Below are 22,765 nucleotides of genomic sequence, written 5' to 3'. Positions count from 1 at the left end.
ATGTGCACGCTCACGCCCACTGCGGCAGACCGACGACGGCCAAGACAGGGAGACAACCCGAGCCCGTCAATGGGTGAATGGACAAGGAAACCGCGGTGCGTGTGTGCAATGGGATCTCGCGCAGCCGTGAAGAACGAGACCTTGCCATTTGCCACGACACGGACGGACCTCAAGGGCATTATGCTCAGGGAACTAAGTCGGCAGAGAAAGACACGTATCAGGTCACCTGTCTTATATGTGGAATATAAAAAAGAAAAAGAAACAAAAAAACCCCAAGGTCATAGGAAGAGAGAACAGATGGTGGTTACAAGAGGTGAGGGGGTAGGAGAAATGGGGGAGTGTGTATGTTCTTTTGGTTGAAAAGATTAAACAAAAGTAAGTGTTAGAGACCTGACGTGTGTATGAAGGTCCCTACAGTCAGGACAGACAGACAAAAGAGATAAAAGGAGACAAATCTACGGTCCATTTTATCTCCTAAGGGTCAAAGAATCAGATCCTCCTAAATGTTCATGCACTTAGTATATATATGGAAACCTTAATTATGGGGCGAGAGGAAGAGCACTGGGCCAAATGCAACACTGATCCACGATAAAGATGACGATGAAGGAGGACAGGTGACGCGCTGTGTCCACCATCAGGTCCTCTTTTCGATTTGATGGCTGGACTGTCTTCATCTCTTTGATCCCGGGGCGGAGCACAGGCCCCAAACCAGGTACCAGGGAGAGCTCGGCCGACCCGGGGGAGCGGGGGTGGGGATGGGGGGGTGGGAGCGGGGAGCGGGCAGCGGGTCCGCCGAGCTGCGCTTGTCCGGCTGCTGCACCTGCCGCGCACACAGCGGACCCCAGCTGGCCGGCGGCGGTGGCTGTGGGCGAAGCGCAGACCCCGGGGGCTGTGACCTGGGCAGCAGCAAGTTGCTTTTAAGGAGGAGCGCCAGGGGGTGACCCCGGGAATAGGGGGAGCGCCGGGGGGTGACCCCGGGAATGAACGGCCCTGAGGCTCCCCTGAAGGGCACTGCGGGTGCAGCTGGCTCCTGGCTGCGGAGAGCTCGCCCCACCCTGGGCTGTGGGCCCGGACCTTCTGGGACCTTCTGGGACCTTCTGGCACCTGCTGCGCGGGGAGCCAACCCAGCCCGACCTGTGGAAGCTCCCCTCCTGCCCGTTCTCCGGCGCTCGGACCTAGGGCTTGGGGTCAGCCGGCTTCATCAGGGGACGCCGTCTCGCCAGGAGGTGAGGTGCTTCCAGGCAAGGACAAGGACGTTCACGGTTGTCTACTAAGCCTCTGTTTTAGTTGCGGTAATAATTTGGGGGGTAATGAAGCAAATTGCGTGGGGTCCAGCGGAGATGGAGAGGCCTGAGCCAGGCCCAGAGCCGGGGACAGTTACACTTTGAATTTCCTCAACTACAATGAATAGGTAGCGACGTCGGCAGGTGCGGGCCTGGGCGAAGGCTGACGGGCATTTCGTCACGGTCTGGTCTGCGGCTCACCTTTAGGTCTGAAAACACAGACACGCTCACGGGATGCGACGGAGGTGGGCAAGAGTCGGGTGACACCACGGCAGCCGCTCACGCCGGTTGCGCCCGTGTCCCGGCGGCCAGCAGCTTGGGCCCCGGCACGGGATGCGCGGGAGCCGCGGGGCAGACGCCACGGCATGGAAGAGGGTCCCCGGCCACGGAGAGCAGGACTCCGGATTCCGGGCGGGCCCCACAGCACGGGGCCTCGGGACGTCGCTGAGCGGCTCCCGGTCCCGCCCGGTCCCGCCCGGTCCCTCCCAGTCAGGGGATCGGTGCTGCCCTCACAGCTGCACCCAGGTCAGATTCAGCCTGTTCGGCGAGTGCAGCCGGCCCCGCGCTGGCCGCGTCTCTGGTGGGGGACAGTCCCTGCCTCCCCGCCCCCAAGAGCTCCTAAGAGCTTACCCCGAGGGCCCCGCGCCGGCCGTTCCTCCCGTCAGGAGGGGGCCACCAGGGACGGGCCTGTGCGCGGCCACGCCGGTGTCGGACCTGGAGGGAAGGAGCAGCACTTCTCTGAGTTGGATCCAAGCCGGTTTTGTGTTTCCATCGTGGGGGAGGGGGGGGGCAGGAAGGCGTCCGGAGGCTGAGGCCGGCGGCGGCTCTTGGGGTCCCCGTGGGCCTGGGCGCACGGGAGACGGGGCCCGGGGGGGAGGCGCGGGCACATCCGGGCCGCAGCCCAGGCTCGGAGAGTGCGGAGCGGCCTGGGCCAGGCCGGACCGGGGCGGCCTCTCCGGGGGACGGGGACGTCTGGCAGGTTTGGTTCCATGTCCCCCGGGAGGGGCCTTTTGCCCTTGCGTTACGTGGGGAGAGCAGCTCTGGGGATGGCCTGTTACCTGGGATCTACTCATTCTCCGACCGACACTTGCTAAGCACCTGCCGTCTGGCGGCTGCACTCCTGGACCCCGAGGACGGAACTGAAAGCCCAGCCGGGGTGTAGCCCACGGGACGCCCGGTCCGGGGGAGTGTGCATGAGGCACGTCGGTAGGGACACGAGGCGGGGCGGTCTCCCGAGCGGAGGGGACCCTGCACCGCTGGCCGCTCGGGGGCGATGGAGGTGCTTACATCCGCGTGGATCCGGAGGATGCGGTTGTTGACTCAGTTCCTCGTCCACGCAGCGCATCTCCAGTGAGAACAGCCACGAGGAGGGAGCTCCTGTGGGCAGGTGGGAAGAGGTGGCCCTGGTCGGGGGCCGCCTGGGACAACAGAAGCCCCGGCGTGGCGCGGACAGGCCTGTGCGTGGGGGGCTCCTCCCACGGGTGCGACCTCCCGCCCCCCGCGGCCCGGCCCACGCGGAGGCTGTGTCTGGTGGGAGCCCGCAGGCCCAGCTGCCGTCTCCTGGGACCCGCCGAGCGCCCCAAGGCCACTGAGGCCGCCACGTGCTGCCTTTAGCTGCGAAATGGTGACGCGGCGTCCCTTCCCGAGGTTTCCCTGCCGTCAGCCGATGCTGCGGCCCGGGCGGACTCGGGGTGTCTGGCGGGGGGCGGGGGGCCCGGCTGCCGCCTTCCCGGGCCTTGGCAAGTCTCCAGAGAGCTGAGGAGCATCAGCTTTTGGGAGCTGGGGACCGGGTCACCAGGCTGCTGTGTGACTCTGGGACAATGATCGTGTCTTGAGCCTCGTCTCCTTCCGGGAGGGCAGCACACTCGAGCGTCGGAGGACGAAGCATCAGGGGATGAAGAAGGTGACACGGGCCTCGCACGGGGTGTCGAGGAGGCGGGGGCTTCCCCTCCGCTGGCCTGAAAGCGTGAGGAGCGCGTGGTGCGTCGTGGACCCGTGACCCGAACGAGGTCGCGTTCTCTCTGGCCGAGCGGGTCGCGGCTGAAGGGCGGCCTCCCGGGTCAGGCTCCGCGTGTCCCCGCGCCCCAGATCCGCCGTGTCCTCGGCAGCCGCGCGCCCCGCGGGCTTTACTTCGATTAGAGACGGAGGCCGCGAGCGACAGAGCGGGGGAGGCCGGGGCCGGGCGGCCCCAGCAGGGAGCGCGACGCGGGCTGGTCCCGGGACCGGGCCACCCCCGAAGGCCACCCGCGGCCCAGCGCCCAGGCGCCGGCTCGGATTTGTAGTTGTGCCTTTTAAGCAGCTCCTCAGGCCGGGCGGCAGCAGCCGGCGACGGCACCGCGGCTGGGGCTCAAGGCCGGGCCTCGGGCGGGAGGCCTGGGCTTGTCGGGCCCGTGTCCCCCACCGGCCGCGGCGGGCAGGGCCCTCCTCCGAGCCACCCTCGGCGCCAGGTCCGTCCAGCCCGAGCCCGGCCCGAGCGTTTCCCGGAGGCAGAGCGCGGGGCGGGGGGTGGGGGCCGTGGCCGTTGACCCGGTCTCCCCGTGGGGACGCTCTCCCGTTGCTCCCGTCGGGACTAAGTGTCAGGACGTGCAGGGACTTCGACAGCCTGGCACTGGGCCCCCACCACGGCCACGGCCACGGCCCGGCCGACTTTGGGCCCAGGTGGCGCCGGGAGCTCCGGAGAACGCGGTGAACCAGGACGGGGCGGGGGTCGCCGGGAAGGGCCCGGGGCCAGGGTGACATGCAGACCCTCCGCGGCGGACCGCTCAGAGCCGCCCTGAAACGTGGCACCGCGTGGACAAACCTAGGACGGTGGGTGCAACAAAAGAAATAAGGAGGGCAGCCCGGGGGGCGGGGGGCTCAGCGGTTAGCGCCGCCTTCAGCCAGGGCACGGCCCGGGGTCCCAGGATCGAGTCCCACGTCGGGCTCCCTGCACAGAGCCTGCTGCTCCCTCTGCCTGGGTCTCTGCCTGTCTCCCTCTCTGTGTCTCTCATGAATAAATAAAATCTTAAAACCCAAAAGAAATGGTATTAATGGATCATGACCCATCAAGTAAAGCCAGCACGCCCCGGTCCATATGGCTTTCAAGAAAGAACTCTGTGGGCCAGAGGAGCAAGCTCTGTGTCAGCGGAGTCCCCCTGAGAAGAGCTGGAGGGGCCCGGCCAGCTTGGGGTGCGGAGCGGGCGACCCTTGATCTCGGGCTGTGAATTCCAGCCCCACACTGGGTGGGGAGATTACTTATTTATTTATTTATTTATTTATTTATTTATTTATTCATTCATTCATTCATTCATTCATTCATTCATTCATTTTAAAGATTTATTTATTTATGAGAGAGAGAGAGAGAGAGGCAGAGACACAGGCAGAGGGAGAAGCAGGCTCCATGCAGGGAGCCCGACGCGGGACTCGATCCCGGACTCCAGGATCACGCCCTGGGCCAAAGGCAGGCGCCAAACCGCTGAGCCACCCAGGGCTCCCCCTGGAAATAAAACCTTTAAAAAAATTACGGGAGGCAAGATGAAAACACTCCATCGCCAATGGGCGGATACGCTGTCATCACTGCTTAGGAAGTGTCCACGGCTCTGCTGAAACACGGCCTGAAGGGGACACGGAGGGCGGAGCTGCACAGACTCAGGTCCCACCTCACGAGACTCTCCACTGGGGACAAAAAGAAGAGTCAGAAATCTACGCTGGAGGATCTGGGCAGGTCCCCCTCGGCCAGGATCAGGGCTGAAGTCACCAAGTAATGAGACCCAGGAGCAGGACGGGCCCCCGGCGCCCCGGGAAGTGTCACCGTCGGGGTCCGGCCCAGAGCCCAGGACCTCTGGGTTTAATCAGGAGGGAACAGCTCGTGACCCCACGCCCAGGGGCTCTCCATCGAGTAACTGGCTCGAGCCCTCCGCCGGTGTCAACATGACACAACCAAGGACAGAAGGAGCCTGGAGGAGAGCAAGAGGCCGCAGGACGCGGCGCGGGGTCCCGGCTCGGGTGGGGGTCCCGGCGCTCACGGGCGGCCCGGGCGGCCCCGCGGCGGGGGCTTCGGGAGCCGGGAGGTGCCCTATTTCTGACAATTACGCTCTGGTTGTGGAAGACGTTAGCCAATCGGGGTGGGGTGAAGGCTCCGGGTGGCACTCGTTTCGCGACTTTTCTCCTAAGTCTCCTAAGTCTCCTAAGTCCTAAGTCTCCTAAGTCTGATCTCTGAGGAAAAGCTAAGAAAAATAGAAGGAAAGAGAGACAAGGAGCGCCTCTGGCGGCCTCTTGCTTCCTGAGCCTTTCCTCCCCGTGAGTGGGGCCCTCACTGCTTCCGGCGCGGCGGCGGGAGGCGAGGGTGCACAGCGGCGTGTGTGCGTGCGTGTGTGTGTGTGTGCACGCCCGTGTGCGCTGCTGCTACGAAGGACCCTCGCCGTCAGCCGTGGCCGCTCCTGTGTCCTGACGAGGTGCCTGAGCTGCCAACACTTCCGGAGGGTTCGACCCTGGCGACAAACACCTGGCTGCAAGCGACTTCCCCCAGCCGTTTGCTAGGACCTCGGCCAACACAATCACGCTGCCAGCTTGGTGGCTGGTGGCTGTCGTCAAGGAGACGGAGCCGAACAGCTGGTGGTGCTGACGTCACCTCCAGGCTTGGCAGGAAAAGGCCCTGGTGCGACAGACACGGGGCAAAGGGCTTGTCCCTGGCCACGAACATGGGAAAACAACTTCCCGAATAGGCTCTCTGTCGTGGATCGAGTCTATTTTGAGTTTCCAGGTTCACCGCGGGGTTAGCACGCATCCGGGCGGCCGTCATCCCTACAGGCGACGGGTTCGTCCTGGGACGGCTCCTCACAGGCCCCGTGAGCTCAGCACTGTCTGCCCCACTTGCACTTGGGAAACCGGGGAGGAGCAGGGCGAGGGGACCCCAGTCACGGGAAGAGGCGGAGACTTGCAGAGGTCGCATCGGGGTGCCCCGGCGTCCAGTCGCGCCGTCATCCCGCCCACACGGGCCGCCCCGAGGCTGGCGTCCACGGAGGGGAGTCTGGGGCCTACACCGCTGCGACAGTGCGCGCGGGGACTCGCTCTCACTCAACCCCAGGCCGGAGGGAATCACGCAGGACGGGCTGGTGCCTGAGGCGCTTGGGCCGCCGTTCCACGGAGCCTGCGCTCGGTCCCCCGCGAGGACACCCGCTGAGTTATTTGTTCTGTCTTCTCATCTGTGAGGAAAATGGGGTAACAGTCATACGTGCTCCAGAGGAGCGTCGCAAGGGTCCAGGGAGGTGGTACGTGCGACCTGCGGGAGACGGTCATGCGTCAGAGGTGCCCACGACGTGCAAGTCCTCGTCCTCGTTTCTCCCCTCGAGCGTCCGTGTGCTGGACGGCACGTTGGCGCTCAGTTGGGAAGTGACGATTAGCAACGAGCCCCCCTCTCCGAGCAGAACGGGCGTCTGTCTGTAGCTTCGAAAGAAACTCAAAGAAACTGCCTCCAGGGGATCCCTGGGGGGCTCAGTGGTTGGCGCCTGCCTTCGGCCCAGGGCGCGATCCTGGAGTCCCGGGATCGAGTCCCACGTCGGGCTCCCCGCAGGGACCTGCTTCTCCCTCCTCCTGTGTCTCTGCCTCTCTCTATGTCTATCATAAATAAATAAATCTTAAAAAAAAAAAAAACTGCCTCCAGAGCTGAGGTCCTGAGGCCTCCGGCGGCCCAACCTTCCTACTGGACAAACAGGCCCAGAGGCCTGGTCCGTGAAGATCCGTCAGTGGCAGGTGTCTCGACACCTCGGGTCCCTGCTTTTGGACGCACTCGTCCCATTGGTCGAACTTAGCGCCGCTCAGGGACCGAGGTCGCCCCGTCCCGGGTGGGGCAGCGGAGGTGCCAACCAGCTCCTGCCCACCCCGTCAGGGGCGGGTGAAGAGCTGGCTAAAGAGCGGCAGGTGCAGGACCCTGGGGCTTGCAGACCTCACTAGCTCCTGCAGGGGTGGGGGGGCTACGGCTGGCCACTGACCGGCCGCTAGGGGCACCGGGTCATCCTCGCATCCTCACAAAAACCTGCAGCAGGGGTGTTAGCCCCACTTTCCAGGCTCTTTCAATCATTCATTCACCGTGTACTTTAAAACACCGTCTGGGCGGCGGGCGTGGCCTGGGGACACCGCGGTGAGTAACTCAGAAGCCAACGCCGCCGAGCGGACTTTCCAGTCTCCAGCAAAGGGAGGACTTATTTAAAAAACACACAAATACCCAACTGCGAATGCGGTGAAGTGCCGCAGGACAAAATCAAGGGTCGCCGAGAATACAGCAGGGGCTTGTTTTCCGTCAGACGGTTAGAGGAGGGCTCTGGAAAGCACGCACAGGTGCACAGGTGCACAGCTGCACGAGGGCCCTGGGGGGTCCGGAAGGCGCCTGGGCTCCGCCGGGTCTTCACCAGCCCCCGCACCCAGGATTCTTCCTACAGCCCGGCCCCGACGAGACCCCCGGCGTCTGCGGTGGCTCCGCGCCCGCCCAGCCTGGGGTCGCCAGGGCCCGTCAGGGGGCAGGTGCGCCGGGGGCAGGTCCATTGGGCGGCAGGTGTGCCAGGCCCAATGGGGGGCAGGTGCGTCGGGTCCGTCCGGGAGCAGGTGCGTCGGGTCTGTCGGGGGCCAGGTGCGCCAGGCCCGTCGGGGGGCAGGTGTGTCGGGTCCGTAGGGGGGCAGGTGCGTCAGGGGTCAGGTGCGCCAGGCCCATGGGGGGCAGGTGCGTCGGGACCGTAGGGGGGCAGGTGCGTCGGGTCCGTCGGGGGGGGGGCAGATGCGCCAGGCCCGTTGGGGGGCAGGTGTGTCGGGTCCGTAGGGGGGCAGGTGCGTCGGGTCCGTCGGGGGGCAGATGCGCCAGGCCCGTCGGGGGTCAGGTCCGTCGGGGGTCAGGTGCACCAGGCCCATGGGGGGCAGGTGCGTCGGGGGTCAGGTGCGCCAGGCCCGTCGGGGGTCAGGTGCGCCAGGCCCGTCGGGGGTCAGGTGCGCCAGGCCCATGGGGGGCAGGTGCGTCGGGGGTCAGGTGCGCCGGCCCCGCCCCGTCCACAGGCTTCCTTCCCGCGCCCCGGCGGGTCCCTTGGTCTCGGCCCGGCTGACGACGGCAGGTGTGTCCGCGCCGGGGCCGGGGCCAGGGCCGGGGGGCGGCGGGCGGCACCGGCTCAACGGGACGAGCTGATCCACTTGGAACCGGGCGCGCACGTTCCCGCTTGAGTTGCGATTCGGCAGGAAGGTTGTTCTAGGTGAGGCCCCCTTGTTCTCCGCTTCAGCTCCGACGCCGTGTGCCCGCCCGCGCCGCGCGGTTAGCGGTCACCATCCCAGGCGAGCGCCGGCGGCTGCGGGGCCGCGAAGGGCGGAGAGAGCCGGGCCTCCCACCTCCCGCCCGAACCAACGGCCCAAGGCCGGCCTCTGCCCGCAACAAAGATGGCGCGCGCCTCGGGCCCGCGTGCCCTGACGAAAAATGGCCGGCGGCCTCGCTTTCCTTAGCCTTGCGGCCCAAGGGCGGCCGCTCTTGCCCTTAACCGAGATGGCACCCGCCCGCGCTCCGCTGCCCGGCCTCCGGCCGCCGCCTGGCGGCTTCAGCGCGCGCCTCCGTGGCCCCGCCCCGTTTCCGTAGGAAGAAGCGCCGGGAAAGATGGCGGCGGCTGCGGTTTGAATTCCAGCGGCGCCGCCGGCGTCCGACCCGGAGCAGGGCTGGAGGGGCGGGGACCCGGGGGCCCGGGGGGCGCCGCCGCGCCCGCGCCCGCGCCCGCGATGGACTCGATGTTGGGAGCCGACGCCACCGTCCCCGGGACGCTCGGCGGCTGCAGGTGCGGCCGGGGCTTCGCAGGGGCGGGCGGGGAGCGGGCCACGAGGCCGGGGCTGCTTCTGGGGGTGTCGGCGGCTTCCGGGGGGCGGGGTCGCGGGGGGTCGCAGGGGTCGCGGGGGGCGGGGGGCGGGGGGCGGCCTTGAGCCGCGAGCGGAGCCGACCCCGCCGACCTTCCCACCCCGGCCGTCGGGACGCCTCAGCAGAACGGTCCAGCCTGTTTCCCGTCTGGAAAGGCGGCGGGTCACGGAGCGACGGGATCGGGGGAGGACGGGCCGGAGAGGCCTTCCCGGGCTTTGCCTGGCGGGCCTGGAGCTGGGCTCGGGGACCCTGGGCTGTCAGTGTGGCGCCTCCGCCTCCGCCTCCTCCAGCACCAGCATCATCACTACCACCACTACCTCCACCTCCACCATCACCACCAGCATCCCCACTACCACCTCCAGTACCAGCATCCTCACCACCACCTCCACCTCCACCACCAGCATCATCACCATCACCACCTCCACCATCACCTCCACCTCCACCACCATTACCACCACCAGCACCACCACCTCCAGCACCAGCACCACCACTACCACCACCACACCCACCTCCACCTCCACCATCACCACCACCACCAGCATCCTCACAACCACCTCCACCTCCACCACCAACACCAGCACCAGCACCACCACTACCACCACCACCTCCACCTCCACCTCCACCTCCACCTCCACCATCACCACCACCAACACCAGCACCACCACCTCCACCTCCACCTCCACCTCCACCATCACCACCACCACCACCAACACCAGCACCACCACCACCACCAACACCAGCACCACCACCTCCACCATCATCACTACCATCACCACCTCCACCTCCACCTCCACCTCCACCTCCACCATCACCACCACCAACACCAGCACCACCACCTCCACCTCCACCTCCACCTCCACCATCACCACCACCACCACCAACACCAGCACCACCACCTCCACCATCATCACTACCATCACCATCATCATCACTGCAGGTTGGGGAATAATGGCTGACTGGCCTCCAGTGGATCTGTCCCAAGAGGCTGTTGGAGTCCACATAGCCCATGCGGCCTGGCATCTTTCCTTTGGGGAGGAAAGCCTGACAGCCACACACTGCTCCAGGCCTGGGTTGTTTGGTTTTCAGGAGGCTCTTGGTGGAAGAAGACGGAAGAAGGACGTGGAGGAGAATCCACAGTGTTTATCCAGCTCTGCTGGGGATAGGCTGCTGCTTTTAGTCAACAGACCCTCATTGAGAGGGTGACCATGTTGTTTATTGTGCAACCTGGGACACTTTTAAGAGCGAAATGGGGGATCCCCAGGTGGCTCAGCGGTTGAGCGTCTGCCTTCAGCCCAGGGCGTGATCCTGGAGTCCCAGGATCCAGTCCCACGTTAGGCTCCGTGCAGGGAACCTGCTTCTCCCTCTGCCTGTGTCTCTGTCTCTTCCCCCCCCTCCCCCTCTCTGTCTCTGTCTCTCATGAATAAGTAAATAAATTCTTTTATTTTTTATTTTATTTTATTTATTATTTATTTTTTATTTATGATAGTCAGAGAGAGAGAGAGGCAGAGACACAGGCAGAGGGAGAAGCAGGCTCCATGCACCGGGAGCCCGACGTGGGATTCCATCCCGGGTCTCCAGGATCGCGCCCTGGGCCAAAGGCAGGTGCTAAACCGCTGCGCCACCCAGGGATCCCAGTAAATAAATCTTAAAAAAAAAGCGAAATGGGACAATCAGTGTTCATGTCTAGACAGCAAGCATAAACTGGTCTGTCTTGGGCAAACCTGGACTAGTGGTTACTCCGTTTATTGAGGACGTGTTATGTATCCTGTGGTGGTCCTCAGGTCCCTGTCATTGCACTACCACTGTGCCAGCATACTGGGGAGGACTTGGGTTGTCCTGACACCTGTGATAGCCCTTTATACTACAGTTTGAGACCTTTTTGAAAGTATGAATCCGATGGTCATTCTGCTGTGTGTGTTTAGGCGTCTCATCGCCGTTAAGATAAAGTCCGTTCATACTCTCGGCTCTCAATTACCTCAGTGCCAGTTGACCAAGCCCTTGGGCTTTGGGACCCAGACCTAGGTGGGTTTTGGTCCCACTTCTCGGTTTAACAGCCCAGTGATCTTGGGCAAGTCACTCCCTCCGCGAGCCTCAGTTTTTGTCATCTGAAAAGCAGGTGAATCTGAAGGGGTTTTGACCAGTGACTGACGCACGGTAGCAGCTCTCCAGGCGAGCTCCCTGCCTTCGCTGCGGACACTCCCGTGGCTGGTCTCTTACCTGCTTCAGACCCTCCCTGGCTCCCCGTCACCCTCAGAATGAGGTGCCTTAATAGAGCTTCCAAGGTCGTTCATAAGCCGGCCCGGTTACCTACTGACCTCCTGTGTCCTCTGTGCCTGCCTTTCTCCTCCCTGAACACTTCCCTCTGCCTGGCTGCCAAGGCCTTTGTCATGAATGGCCTGCCTCGTTCTATTCTGTTCTTTTCCTTTCTTTTTTCTTCTCTTCTTGATTTTATTTATTCCTGAGAGACACACAGAGAGGCAGAGACACAGGCTAGGGGAGAACCAGGCTCCCTGTGGGGACCCTGATGCGGGACTCGATCCCGGGACCCCAGGGTCACGCCCTGGGCCGAAGGCAGGTGCTCCACCACAGAGCCCCCCAGGCGTCCCACCTTGTTCTTTCTTGCTGTCGGACCTGTGCACTCGCTCTTCCTGCTGCCGGGCTAGCCCTCCCTTCCCTTTGCCTCATTAATGCCTCTTATTTTTCAGGTCTCACTTAGATTTCGATGCCAGGAGGCCTTTGCTGACATGCCCCTATCTCCACCCAGACCCTCTCTGCTCTTCCAGCCACCCCCACCCATCACTGACCCCATTTTAGCCCTTATTGATGTCACTTAGGTTTTTGTTTTTAGATTTTTATTTATTTGAGGGAAGGAGAGAGCGTGAGGGCACACGAGAATGCACACACAAGGACGGTGAGGGCAGAGGGAGAGGGAGAAGCAGACTCCCTGCTGAGCCGGGCGCCCAGTGTGGGGCTGGGTCCCAGGACCCTGGGATCATGACCTGAGCCGAAGGCAGACGTTTCACCGACCGAGCCGCCCAGGCGCCCCCACCTCACTGAGTTTTATTGACTAATGTTGTTCAATAGAAATACAGTGTGAGCCACATAAGTAATTGAAACTTTTCTAGTAGCCACAATGAAAAAGTAAAAGAGAAACAGATGAAATAGATTTTAATAATATATTTGATTTCACCCGGTATTTCCATATATTATCATTATAACCAGCAAACAATAAAAAATTATTAATGAAATATTTCACATTCTTTTTTATCTTACAAAGTCTTTGAGATTCGGTATGCATTTTAAACTTACAAACATTTCTTGATTTGGATTAACCACAGTTCAGGTGCTCAGCAGGTCCCTGTGGCCGGTGGCTCCTGCAGGGGGTCGTGCAGGTACAACTCTAACGTGTCTGACTTCCTAATTAGACTCTGACCTGTTTGAGAGCAGGGCTGCATATTGTTCATCTTTGTAACTCCAGTTCCTAACCTGGCACCAGGCATATAAATGGGAGGTGATGGTATTATCCCCTTTTTGCAGGTGAGCACTCTGAAGCTCACAGAGGTGAAGGGAGCAGTCTGGGATCCCTCAGAAAAAGTACACGATTGAGCCCGGATCTGAATCCAGGCTCACTGACTGCAAAGCCTGGCTCTCAGTCCGTGTCCTGCCTTCTAGCTAGTTCCCTGTACCAGTTCTGAGGGGACTCTGGGAGGATTTTAGGGAGCTGCTGGCATGGGAACTGGCCCTTAAAGAGTGGCCCAAATGTCTTGAAAGAGACAGGTTCCCCATTAGATGGTCACAGTGGAAGAGAAAAATCCCTGGAATAAAATCCTCTTTTTATCTTAGCGTGAGCACCCTTCTGCTTGGTAATTTCCAAGCCCCAGTTTTAGAGACTAAATGGAAGTCCAGTTTGTTGAATCAGGTCGATATGCGTCATTCTCTGCAAACCTGATCGCCTGTGGGTGCCCCAAAGAGCTCCAGCCCTGAGGTCAGGCTCAGATGCCAGGCCCCAGAGCCTCGCCCAAGCTAAGGCCCTTTATCAAGTCCTGCCTGGTGCTTCTGGAAGAACCTCGGCTTTGTACTCAGGATCACTGGGTCTGGATCCTGCTTCAGCCACTTACTGGCTGAGTTGCTTTAGTAACACACCCAACCCTTCTGAGCCTCAGTTTATTTTCCGTGATAATATCTACCTATCAGTTGACTGTGGATGCAGCAAGGCTATATGTGTTCTGTGCCTGATTCCGGGACGAAGTCCTTGGTGCCCACAACCCTGGGTTTGTCCTTTTGTTTTCATGCCCGAGGTTCTGCGTCTCCCTAACTGAGCTTCCTAACCCTGGGCCCAGGTTTGTTCGTCTGTGGGTTTCTCTAATAATTTTTTTTTAAAAGATTTTATTTATTTATTCATGAGAGACACAGGGAGAGAGGCAGAGACACAGGCAGAGAGAGAAGCAGGCTCCCTGCAGGGAACCCGATGCGGGACACAGTCAGGGACCCTGGGGTCATGCCCTGGGCCGAAGGCCGCCGCTCCTCCGCAGCCCCCCGAGCGCCCCGTCTATGGGTTTCTCTAGTGCTTGGCTATTAAGAGCTTGCTGTGTGGTGCGGGGCAGGCCAGAAGGAAATGTCCTGTGAGTTTGTACATGGCCATACTTTGTCAGGCGAAGAATGCTCTCATGCACTTTTGTAAAAGGTCGAGAAAGAGGATGGTGGAATGAAATTTTGGTGAACATTTGAAGGCTTGATTCAAGGCTGAGCTTGGATCTGGGAACCCCTAGGCTTGAGGTTTGAGGAACGTGTTCCCGGTCTCCAGGATAAGCTTATGAGGGCAGCGAGGATGGCTGGCTTGTTCCCCACCGTGTCTTTAGACCTGGAACCGTGTCTGGCACATAGTAGAGGATCCACAGTATGTTGAATGAGTCAGTTTTGTTCAGTCTCTAAAAAGATACGTGCTGTGTAAATACAGGCTCCATATTTAGGAGTGCAGTGGGGCCTTGTGACCGCTCGGAAAAGGTGCACACAGTGTCAACTGGCACAGTCCTTCCCGAAAACAATTTGGTGTTAAAAATATGTCCATATGTGTGTTTTAAAAACGGCTTTATTGAAACCATTTGTATGCCGTGAAGTACATTTAAAATATACTATTGAATGATTTTTTAGTATATTTACGGAGTTGTGCAATCATGGCATGGTATCTCATGTGGTATTGGTTTCTATTTCCCTAACGACTAATGATGTTGAACATTTTTTCTTGTGTTTTTTTAGCCATTTGGGTACAGTTGGCCCTTGAACAACACAGGGTTGGTGGTGTGGTGTCCTGCTCAGTGGAAAATCCACGTGTAACTTTTGATTCCCCCCACAACTTAACTACTAGCCTACTGTTAACTGAAAGTCTTACTCAGAAACAGTCAGTTAACACATATTTTATGTGTTATATGTACGTACTATATTCTTACTGTAAAAGTAGGCTAGAGAAAAGAAAATGCTATTAAGGAAATCACAAGGAGGAGAAAATACATTGACGCCGCTGTCCGGTATTTATTGAGAAACGTGTGTGTATAAGGGGACCCGTGCCGTTGCCCTCGTGTTGTTCCGGGGCCCACTGCATTTTCAAATCTTTTGCCTCTTAAAAGTATGTGAACGTGTTTTGACCCAGCAGTTCTACCTCTTGTTATGGTAGAGAAAGTCCGGTGCATGTGCACCTGGAGACCTGTATGAGGACAGTCATGAAGCCTGTTTGTAAAAGGAACAACTTGGAAACAAATTGATTTACCGTCAGGGGATCGGGCAAATGCACATCCTTTCAAGAGTGAATTTCAGACTGTGACCATTGGCAGCTCATGAAATTCAATTCAGTAGGTTGCAATGAGAATTTTACAAAAACAGAATAGTACAGAATAGAAAGCATTTCAAGAATTAAGGGCAGTAAATTTCCTTCTGTGGGTTGTGGTCAGTAAAGTTTGAGAAACATTGCTGTGGAATGCTCGTGGGAGTTACAGACACGAGGGTAGATGTGTCCGTACTGTCGTGGAAACATCTGCAGGACGCGGTAAGTGAAGAGAGGATGCCGCAGAATAATATGTACAGTTGGATTGCATTGGTTTTGGTTTTAAGCCACAAAATAAAACTATGTCCCCAGGGACGCCCGGGGGCTCAGCGGTTAAGCATCTGCCTTCGGCCCAGGTCGTGACCCGGGGTCCCGGGATCGAGTCCCGCATCGGGCTCCCCGCAGGGAGCCTGCTTCTCCCTCTGCCTGTGTCTCTGCCCCTCTCTCTGGGCCTCCCAAGAATAAACAAACAAACAAACAAACAAAACAAACAACAGACCCTGTGTCCCTGTATCTGTAAATAGAAAAAAGCCTGGAGGGACAGCAGTGTTGCTGACAACAGGGTTGCCTCTTGGGGGGCTAGATGGGAGTGAGGAATACCCGAGAGCTTTAGGCTTGTCTGTATTTTTTCCCTCCCACTCCGCTCACCCGTTTGCCCCTTCCTGCTGCCCTGCCCTCTGGCGGCCGCCACTTCGGCCTCTGTGCTTAGGAGTCCGTTTCAGCTTTTTGGTTGATTTGTTTTGTTTTTTAGATTCTCTGTATAAGTGAAATCATACAGTGTTGGTCTTTCTTTGACTTCAGGGCCCGCTGGGCCCACGCGCGGGGTCGGGAAGGGCAGGATCCCTGTCTTCCGCGGCCCCCGCCTCCTTCATCCGTCCGCCTGTCGCCTGTGGCCGCCCCTTGGGTCGCTCCCCTCCTGGCCGTTGCACACGACGCTGCCGGAGCACGTGCGGGTCTTTGCAAGCGCGTGTTCTCACCTTGCTAAGCGCCCGGGGCGGGGTGGGGGGGGGGGGACTTCCCGCACCTCGTGGCTCCGCGTCCTTCCCGAGGGAGGCCGAGCTGTTCCCACAGCGGCCTGCGCTCGAGGCTCCCTCTCCCACGTCCTGGCCCACACTTGCTATCTTCTTGTCTTTTTGATACTGGACGCTCTGACAGGTGCGAGCGGGGGGGATGTCCCCGGGGTTCTGATCTGCGGTCCGCGGACGGGGAGTGACGCCCAACATCTCGGAGCGTCCGCTGCCGCTGGTGTGTCGTCTTCTGTCGGTGCTGCTTCTGTTTATACGTTTCTTCTCTAAGGGCGGGTAACAGAGTAAGAAATGAATCGTTGAAAGGGAAGGCAGGCAGCAGCGCGCCTGGCGCCGTGGTTTCCAGAGTGCGCCGCCCGGTTCCGGCTCCGCGCGGCTCTCCCGGCAGCGTGGCCCTCCGGGCCTCACCGGGTCTCGGGTGGGGACGGGCAGCGCAGAGGTGTGGGCCCCGTGGGCGGGGCTAGAGCCTCCGGTTACGGTTTAGTTTTCTGTCAGTGTCTCCAGATCCTCACTTAACCTATGTTTATGATTCAACCAGTAAAGTCTCTTGATCAGTGGATTTTGCATTTTCGTGGGACATTCTTAAAGTGTCTGAATTGGTGCCTGCTTCTTGGGAGCTTTATGTTTGGTTGTGTCCGACACGTTAGTGACGACGACGAACAGTAAAGACCAAAGCAATGGTCCCCACTTACTGGGCGCACCCTACGTGCCCGTGCCCTGGACGTGAGCTCATCTTTACAGGTCGAGGGAGGAGCAGGGAAAGGGAGACTCAGGAGCGTCCGCAGCCGGTAGTTGGCGCAGCGCCTCTGCTTCCAGCGCGTACTAGACGGTACACGGACGCGACGTGGGCGCGAGCGGGCGGGCGGGCATCCTGGGACTCGCTGAAGCTCACTCGGCCGCAAGGTGGGAGCCCAGGGCCCGAGCTCTTGCCCCTGCGCTGCGTGCGCGTCGTCGCCCGTGCAGCCCGGCGGCCCCCAGCCCTGGGCCGGACGCTGACGCTTCTCTTCTGCACGTGCTCTCTCCTAGTGGCCTCGCCCGCGGCTCGCCAGACGAGGTGGACGGCATCGGCCCCGGAGCCGGCTTGGGAGACGCTGGTAAGTGCACGACGCCGGCCTTCCTCGCGGGCCGGGCCTCGAGCCTGGGGCTGGGCCTTGAGGCCCTCTGCCCATCGCGCGGCTGCTCCCGCTTCCCCAGCCCCGCCGGGGATTGAGGCCCCCGGGCAGCTTTCCTGGGCTCTGCTCCCCGCTGCCGGGCTCGGAGGGGTTCAGCCAGCGTTTGCGGACCGGGGCACCTGGGTGAGCCTCCCGGCGGCTGGGGGCCCAGCACGTTCCTGCGCGGCCCCCGGGGACACAGGTAGCTGCTTAGGCCGCGGGACACGCGCTGAGTGCATAAGCGGGCCATTGTGTTGAGGCCGGATTAGAGGACACTTTCGGGGGGCAGCTTGGCTTTTGCGGAGCGTCCTTTATGACTTCTGTTTCTGAAAGAAGCAAGCGCTGTCCTAAGTACCTGTGGGAAGTGCTCATAATTTGCCTTGTAACATACCTTAGAGATACTGGGACTTGTGTGTTTTCCCCTCTTCCTCAAAGTGAGGAGCCGGCAGGAGGGAGAAGTTTGTAGAACAGACAGTATCAGGGTCGTGAGGTTTATTTCTAGAGAATATTTTAACTTACCGGCCCCCTCAGGTTTTCCTTCAGAACCTGGTAACTTCTGCGTTGCACACGGATCACGCAGTGTCTGTTGTCCCTGCACACGGGCAGTTAGGCGTGGAAAACCGCCAGGACTGCTTTCTGCGTTAGCCCATAGCGCAGTGCTTTGTGCCAAGCCCTGGGCTAAGTGCTGGGAATCAGCCTTGAACACGGTTACGGCCAGGCCTGGAATAGAGAGTCCAGCACGGAAATGTCCTGGTGAATCGTATGATCAACGTGATGAACAAAGAGAACGAGGTGCTGGGAGGTTGGGGTGCAGGGGAGGTGTGTCCTGGCGCAGAGGAGGTGGGCCGGGCAAGAGTTTAAGACAGCGATATGGAGCTAAGACTTGGGGAATGAGTGGGACCTAGGTAGGGGGGAGGGGCATAGGGAGGGAGGCAGGGGGTAGGCAGGGAGGGAGGCACAGAGGCGGAGCAGGGCCCATCTGAGGACTGGGGAAGAGCGAGTGTGCCCTTTGTCTGCTATGCGGGGCCCTAAGGGTGGGCCCCCATCCCCCTCCTTCCGCTTCTGTGCCCAGTGGTTCGGGTCGCCGGGCCTACCTCTGGGCCTTTGCTTTTGAAGTTCGTTCTTCGGTTGCCTTCCTCTGCCTGCTGCCTCGCTAACACGCAGGGCACCACCGTCTCCCCCCTCGCTCACTTGTGCTTTCCTCTCGGAACCTCGCTAGTTCTCTGTTGCAGTTTGTTCCTGTTGGTGACATACGGCTTCCAGGGTCTTCCAGGGTCGCACCACTTGTGCCCCGCCTACTTGACCACCTGCCCTGGGCCGCCCGTCCCCTGGTCCCCTCCTGGACTGCTGCAGTGTTCCCCCTGCTGCCCTGCTTCCTGCAGCGCCTTCGGGCTGTTCTCCGCCTGCGGACGCCTGGGTGCAGGCACGTTACCCTTGTGGGGGGCCCTTGCGGCTCGCATCCTGAGACGAGCTACCTCATGTACCTCCCCTCCTGTGCCCCCCCCATCGCTGTCCAGTCCCGTGGGCTGGTTCTCACGCGCACAGGGCCTGTCCCTCCCCCCTCCCGCCTTCTTGCTTTGTGCCTCTCTTCGGGTCTGCCCGGGTGGCACTTCTCGGTGCGACCATCCTGATTTGGCCCCTGACTTAAAATTGCGATCCTCACCCCACCCTGAATGTTTCCCGTCCTGCACCTCTCAGGTTCTCTCTGTAGCCCTTGCCACCTCCTCACATCCTGTGCGATTGTCCTGTTATCTTGTTCCTTGTCTGTCTTCTCTCTCTGGAATATGAGCTCCATGTGTTTCCTGATGTCGCCGCCGAGCAGAGCGTAGGCCCCCCTCCGCGCGTGTTTGCTGGAAGGAGGAGTCCGTGCATTTCCTCTGTGTGGGGCCACCGCGCTCCGCGACAGCGCCGGGCAGCCTGTGCAGCGTGGTGTCAGGTGGTCACTCTGTGTCTGAGCCCCAGATCCAGAGCTGGGCGCAGGGTCACGGTCCCTTTCCCCGTTCTCTCCCCTGCACCTCACATGGTGCTGGGCTCAGAGTGGCTGCGTGGTGGCTGCTGGAAGGGAGGAGGGAGCAGTGGAGAGCTCTGGGCGTTGGCCAAGTCCATAGTCGCCCTCAGGCAGGGACGAGGACTTCCCGCCTGCTGCCTGCTTTTGAAAATCATAAACTTTTACGGGGACACAGCTTCTTACTTCTGAGTTGTCTGTGGCTGTTTTTCGTGCTGCAGCAGAAAAGCTGACGAGTTGTGACAGATTTTAGGCTTGGATAGGGCCCACAGAGCCTAAAATATTTCTTGTCTGGCACTTTAAGAAAAAGTTTGCCAACCCCGGCCAGTTAGATATGCTTCACGCGCTGACACGCGCAGACGTGTCCTGCTCAGCAAGTGACTATGTGACCAGGCCAGGGACGTACGTTACCCGCACACGCGGCGGTGCCACTCGCCCAGTGCGTTTTCTGGGTTCGTTCTGTGACATGTTACACTGAGGCCACTTGAAGGAATCTGTACATATTTGAAGTACAGTAGTTTAGAGCTTTCCCTAGACTCCAGTCAGCAAATCACAACAGGCAGAAAATGCCAGCAGAATAGACCGCGAAAGCTGCTCCTGCCTTTTTTTTTTTTTTTCCTTTTCCTTTTCTGGGCTGTACTCCCTAATAGGGGTGCTGGGCAGTTTGCATACCACGCTGTTTTCCTGTCTGTTTTCCCTTTTTATAGTGCTCCCAGACGTGTCAGAAGAAACGGTGTCTCCCACCAGAGCACGGAACATGAAGGACTTTGAAAACGTAAGTGGAGACACCAAATCCCCTTCCCTACCAGGTGCTGTGTGTGGCCGCCGTCAGGCCCAGGAGGCAGCTGTGTCTCTCGAGAGGCATCGAGGCTGCCAGTCTGCCAGGTGATGCCAGGCGATGCCAGGCAGGGGCGTGCTCCACGGCCGCGCGGTAGCTGTGCGCTCGGCGCTGCCCGGCGCTGCCCGGCGCAGGGGAGTCTGGTGTATTTCTGGGGTCCCCAGCATGGGGCTTCCCTGTAACCTAAGGCATGTTCTTAGTGGTCCCTGTTTAATCCTCACTGTACCCCCTTGAGCTGTTGTGTATTATCTCCGGTTTACAGATACGACCTCGTAAGCCTAGGAGGGATCGTTCACAGCCACATAGTACTCGAGTGGCGGAGCTGGGATTCGAATCCAGGTTTTTAAGGATTCCAGAACGTTATTCTTCCCGCTGCTTTGTGCCACTGCCTTGCCTTTTGTAGGCTCCATCCTTGTTGCTGTTGCAGGAGACGTGAGCGCCCGTACGCGGGGCTGTGAACGGAGCGTCCGAGGATGGGTTACGTGGTGATGGATTTGGCTTCCTCGCTCGCTGTCTTCCAGCAGTGTGTCTTTCATTTGTTAGCGGAGGGGGCTTGTTGTCAAGGAGCAGGGAAATAAGGTTATTTTCCCAATTCCAATTCTCCTTAACAAGTTACCTGTTCAGCGCTCTCATTTATCACGGGAAGAATTAGACCCTTCTCCATTTGTAGCCAAATGAAATCCATGGCATGCAAGACACAGGAGATATTTATCAGGGAGAGATGGAGGACAGAGAGAAGGACGTTCCACAGTGATGTCTCTCTCCCCCCAGTTGTCTTTACAGAACAGAGCGGTACTGTCTCCAGATTTAATTTAGAATACTCATTACTGCTAATAGTTATCTGCAAACCACCAGTGACCAATTGAAGAAATGACTTGTCAGATCTCTAATGGAAACAAGTAATTTCTGAGCTTTGAGTTGTTCTAATTTCAACTGAACAACTCGATCTATGCTGTGGGGTCTGGGGCCTCCAACAAATGAGATTTGATTATTCCACATCGTGTATAATTAAAACGTGCTCTGCTATTAAATGGCTGTTTCTGTTTTATCATAAGAGTAATAATAGCTGCTGTTTATTGAGCTCCTGCTCTGAGCTGGGCACTTGAAATGTTCAGCTCTTCACGCGCGTCACTTTAATAGAAAAGCAGCTCCGCAAGATACAGAGTTATTTAATTTCTGAAGGGCACAGTTCTGAATTTTGTTTCTAGATGGAGAAACTTAACAGAATCTCAGGATTCTGAGATAAAAGTTGCACCTCTTATCGTCTGCCTTTTGAGCTGGGAGGACTCTCGGGCTGAGTCAAGCCCTGGTCGGTGTGGGTAGGAGACACCGAGGCGCAGGAAGTGACGGGCGGGGCTGCTCTCGGGGGCACCTGAGCCTGCTGGGGACCCTGGGCTCTGCAGCCGGGCCGCCCGGGGCTCGCTCCTCACGGGCTCCCCTCTGTCCTCTGTCTTTGCCACTCGCGACACCAGTTGCTGCTGCTGGGGGCCAGGTGGGACCTGAACGAGCGGAAGGTGGGAGCGCGAGTTCATGCTGCTGCTCGCGGTCCCCCCTCCTCTCCGTTGTCATGTCCGCGGTCTTTTGTCTCCGCTGCCACGTGGTTCAAGGCGCCCTTCTCCGGATGGGCTCCCGATGACCTAAACACTGTTTTCTTCTTGAAGGCGAGAGGGAGCCTCCTATGCTGATCTGTTTTAGGATTTATGTTTTTTCTTTATGACTGTGGTCCTTCGGCTGCTGTTCGGTTTTTATGGCATTAATATTTTTTATTGTAGCATTTTCCAGAGCAAGTTCTGCTGTTGAAATTGAAATGACCACAGTGTTCTCAGTGTCTCCCTTTCAAGTCTTTATGAGTCACTGAAATGTTCCGTTTGGCCTGAGCCAGTAAGTGCACGATGTCTGTAGAGGCGGCCTGAACTTTCTGTGGGATGCTTACCGGAAATGCTCCTGGCGTCAGTCGGACGCTAATGTTACCGTCAGCGTGCATATTGGGGAAGGGCTAGAGTAACCTTTGATTTAAAGGGAGACTCATGATTCCTCTTAGGCTGGTCTCACGCTGGGAAACTGAACGTCAGGGTCTATTAGCTAAGGTCTAGCAAGACATCCGGTTTCTGGTTTGGCTCAGAATTCATCTGTTCAGTGATAAATATTTTCAAATATATATGGCCTGTGCCTGGCCAGGGGCTAGGAAGTCCGTGGTAGATGGGGACCCGGTGAGTTTCCCTGGCAGGAGCCTCGCAGCCTGGTTGGGAAGATGGGTAGGAAGACAGTGCAGTGAGAGGTGAGGAGGGTGCTGGGGGCACGGGGGGCGGGGGGGAGGGAATGCAGGGAAGCCCCCCTGGAGGAAGTGTTCCTTGAGATGGGTCATCAGGGACAGGTGGGGATTAGCCAAGGTGAGAGGACCAGGAGAGCATCCCAGGCACAGGGACTCAGGCGGGGAAGGGCCGCGAGAGGCGTGCAGGGTGCGGGGAGTTGAGGGCATTCTAAGCTCCTTTTGGCTGGAGGGAGGCTGCGGCGGGGGTCCTGAGACCTGCGAGGCCCCTGAAGAAGGCAGGGGTCGAGGGTCTGCTGTGTTACACTGCCTTGGTTGACCCTTGTCTTGAAGATGAAGGGTAGCCGGCGGTGGAAGTTAGCCTGGGAAGGAAAGGACCAGAATCGTGCTCCTAAAAGAGCCCGGGATTGGTGGTGCGAGGAGGGAGCGGCCAGCCTGGTGGTGGCTGTGAGGGGCTGCTGGGGGGTGACGCCGGGGCAGCGGGCTGTGGGCGGGAGGGGCCGAGAAGGCGGGCAGGGTCC

At 59.4% G+C, this 22,765-nt stretch overlaps 1 protein-coding gene and 2 long non-coding RNA genes across 9 annotated transcripts in view; 1 reads left to right on the top strand and 2 right to left on the bottom strand.

The window, feature by feature from the left end:
• Positions 1-884: 884 nt before the first annotated feature.
• On the bottom strand, positions 885-3,437 carry LOC111097966. The gene is made up of 3 exons (XR_005366461.1): positions 2,342-3,437; positions 1,914-1,997; positions 885-1,492 (listed from the first exon to the last, which is right to left on the bottom strand). It is a non-coding gene; the product is annotated as an uncharacterized LOC111097966 (long non-coding RNA).
• Positions 3,438-8,977: 5,540 nt separating this feature from the next.
• Positions 8,978-22,765, top strand: part of CDK5RAP2 (CDK5 regulatory subunit associated protein 2) — a 153,057-nt gene continuing 139,269 nt past the window's right edge. For 6 of the 7 annotated variants that reach the window (XM_038553243.1, XM_038553241.1, XM_038553242.1 and 3 more), the window contains exons 1-3: positions 8,979-9,061; positions 17,008-17,075; positions 19,845-19,912. In XM_038553243.1, the coding sequence (XP_038409171.1) occupies positions 9,006-9,061; positions 17,008-17,075; positions 19,845-19,912 (192 nt within the window). In that variant the 5' untranslated portion in view covers positions 8,979-9,005. Of the gene's footprint in view, positions 9,062-17,007; positions 17,076-19,844; positions 19,913-22,765 lie in introns of all 7 variants that reach the window. The other variant, XM_038553244.1, reaches the window with a different exon arrangement.
• LOC119873990 lies at positions 17,162-19,216 on the bottom strand. The gene is made up of 4 exons (XR_005367241.1): positions 18,824-19,216; positions 18,227-18,371; positions 17,652-17,852; positions 17,162-17,458 (listed from the first exon to the last, which is right to left on the bottom strand). It is a non-coding gene; the product is annotated as an uncharacterized LOC119873990 (long non-coding RNA).

This window comes from Canis lupus, chromosome 11 (genome assembly GCF_011100685.1).
Source record: "Canis lupus familiaris isolate Mischka breed German Shepherd chromosome 11, alternate assembly UU_Cfam_GSD_1.0, whole genome shotgun sequence".
In the NCBI taxonomy this organism is placed as follows: Eukaryota; Metazoa; Chordata; class Mammalia; order Carnivora; family Canidae; genus Canis; species Canis lupus.
The sequence above is the reverse complement of the archived record's forward strand: the minus strand, read 5'-3'. Positions and strand labels throughout refer to the sequence as shown.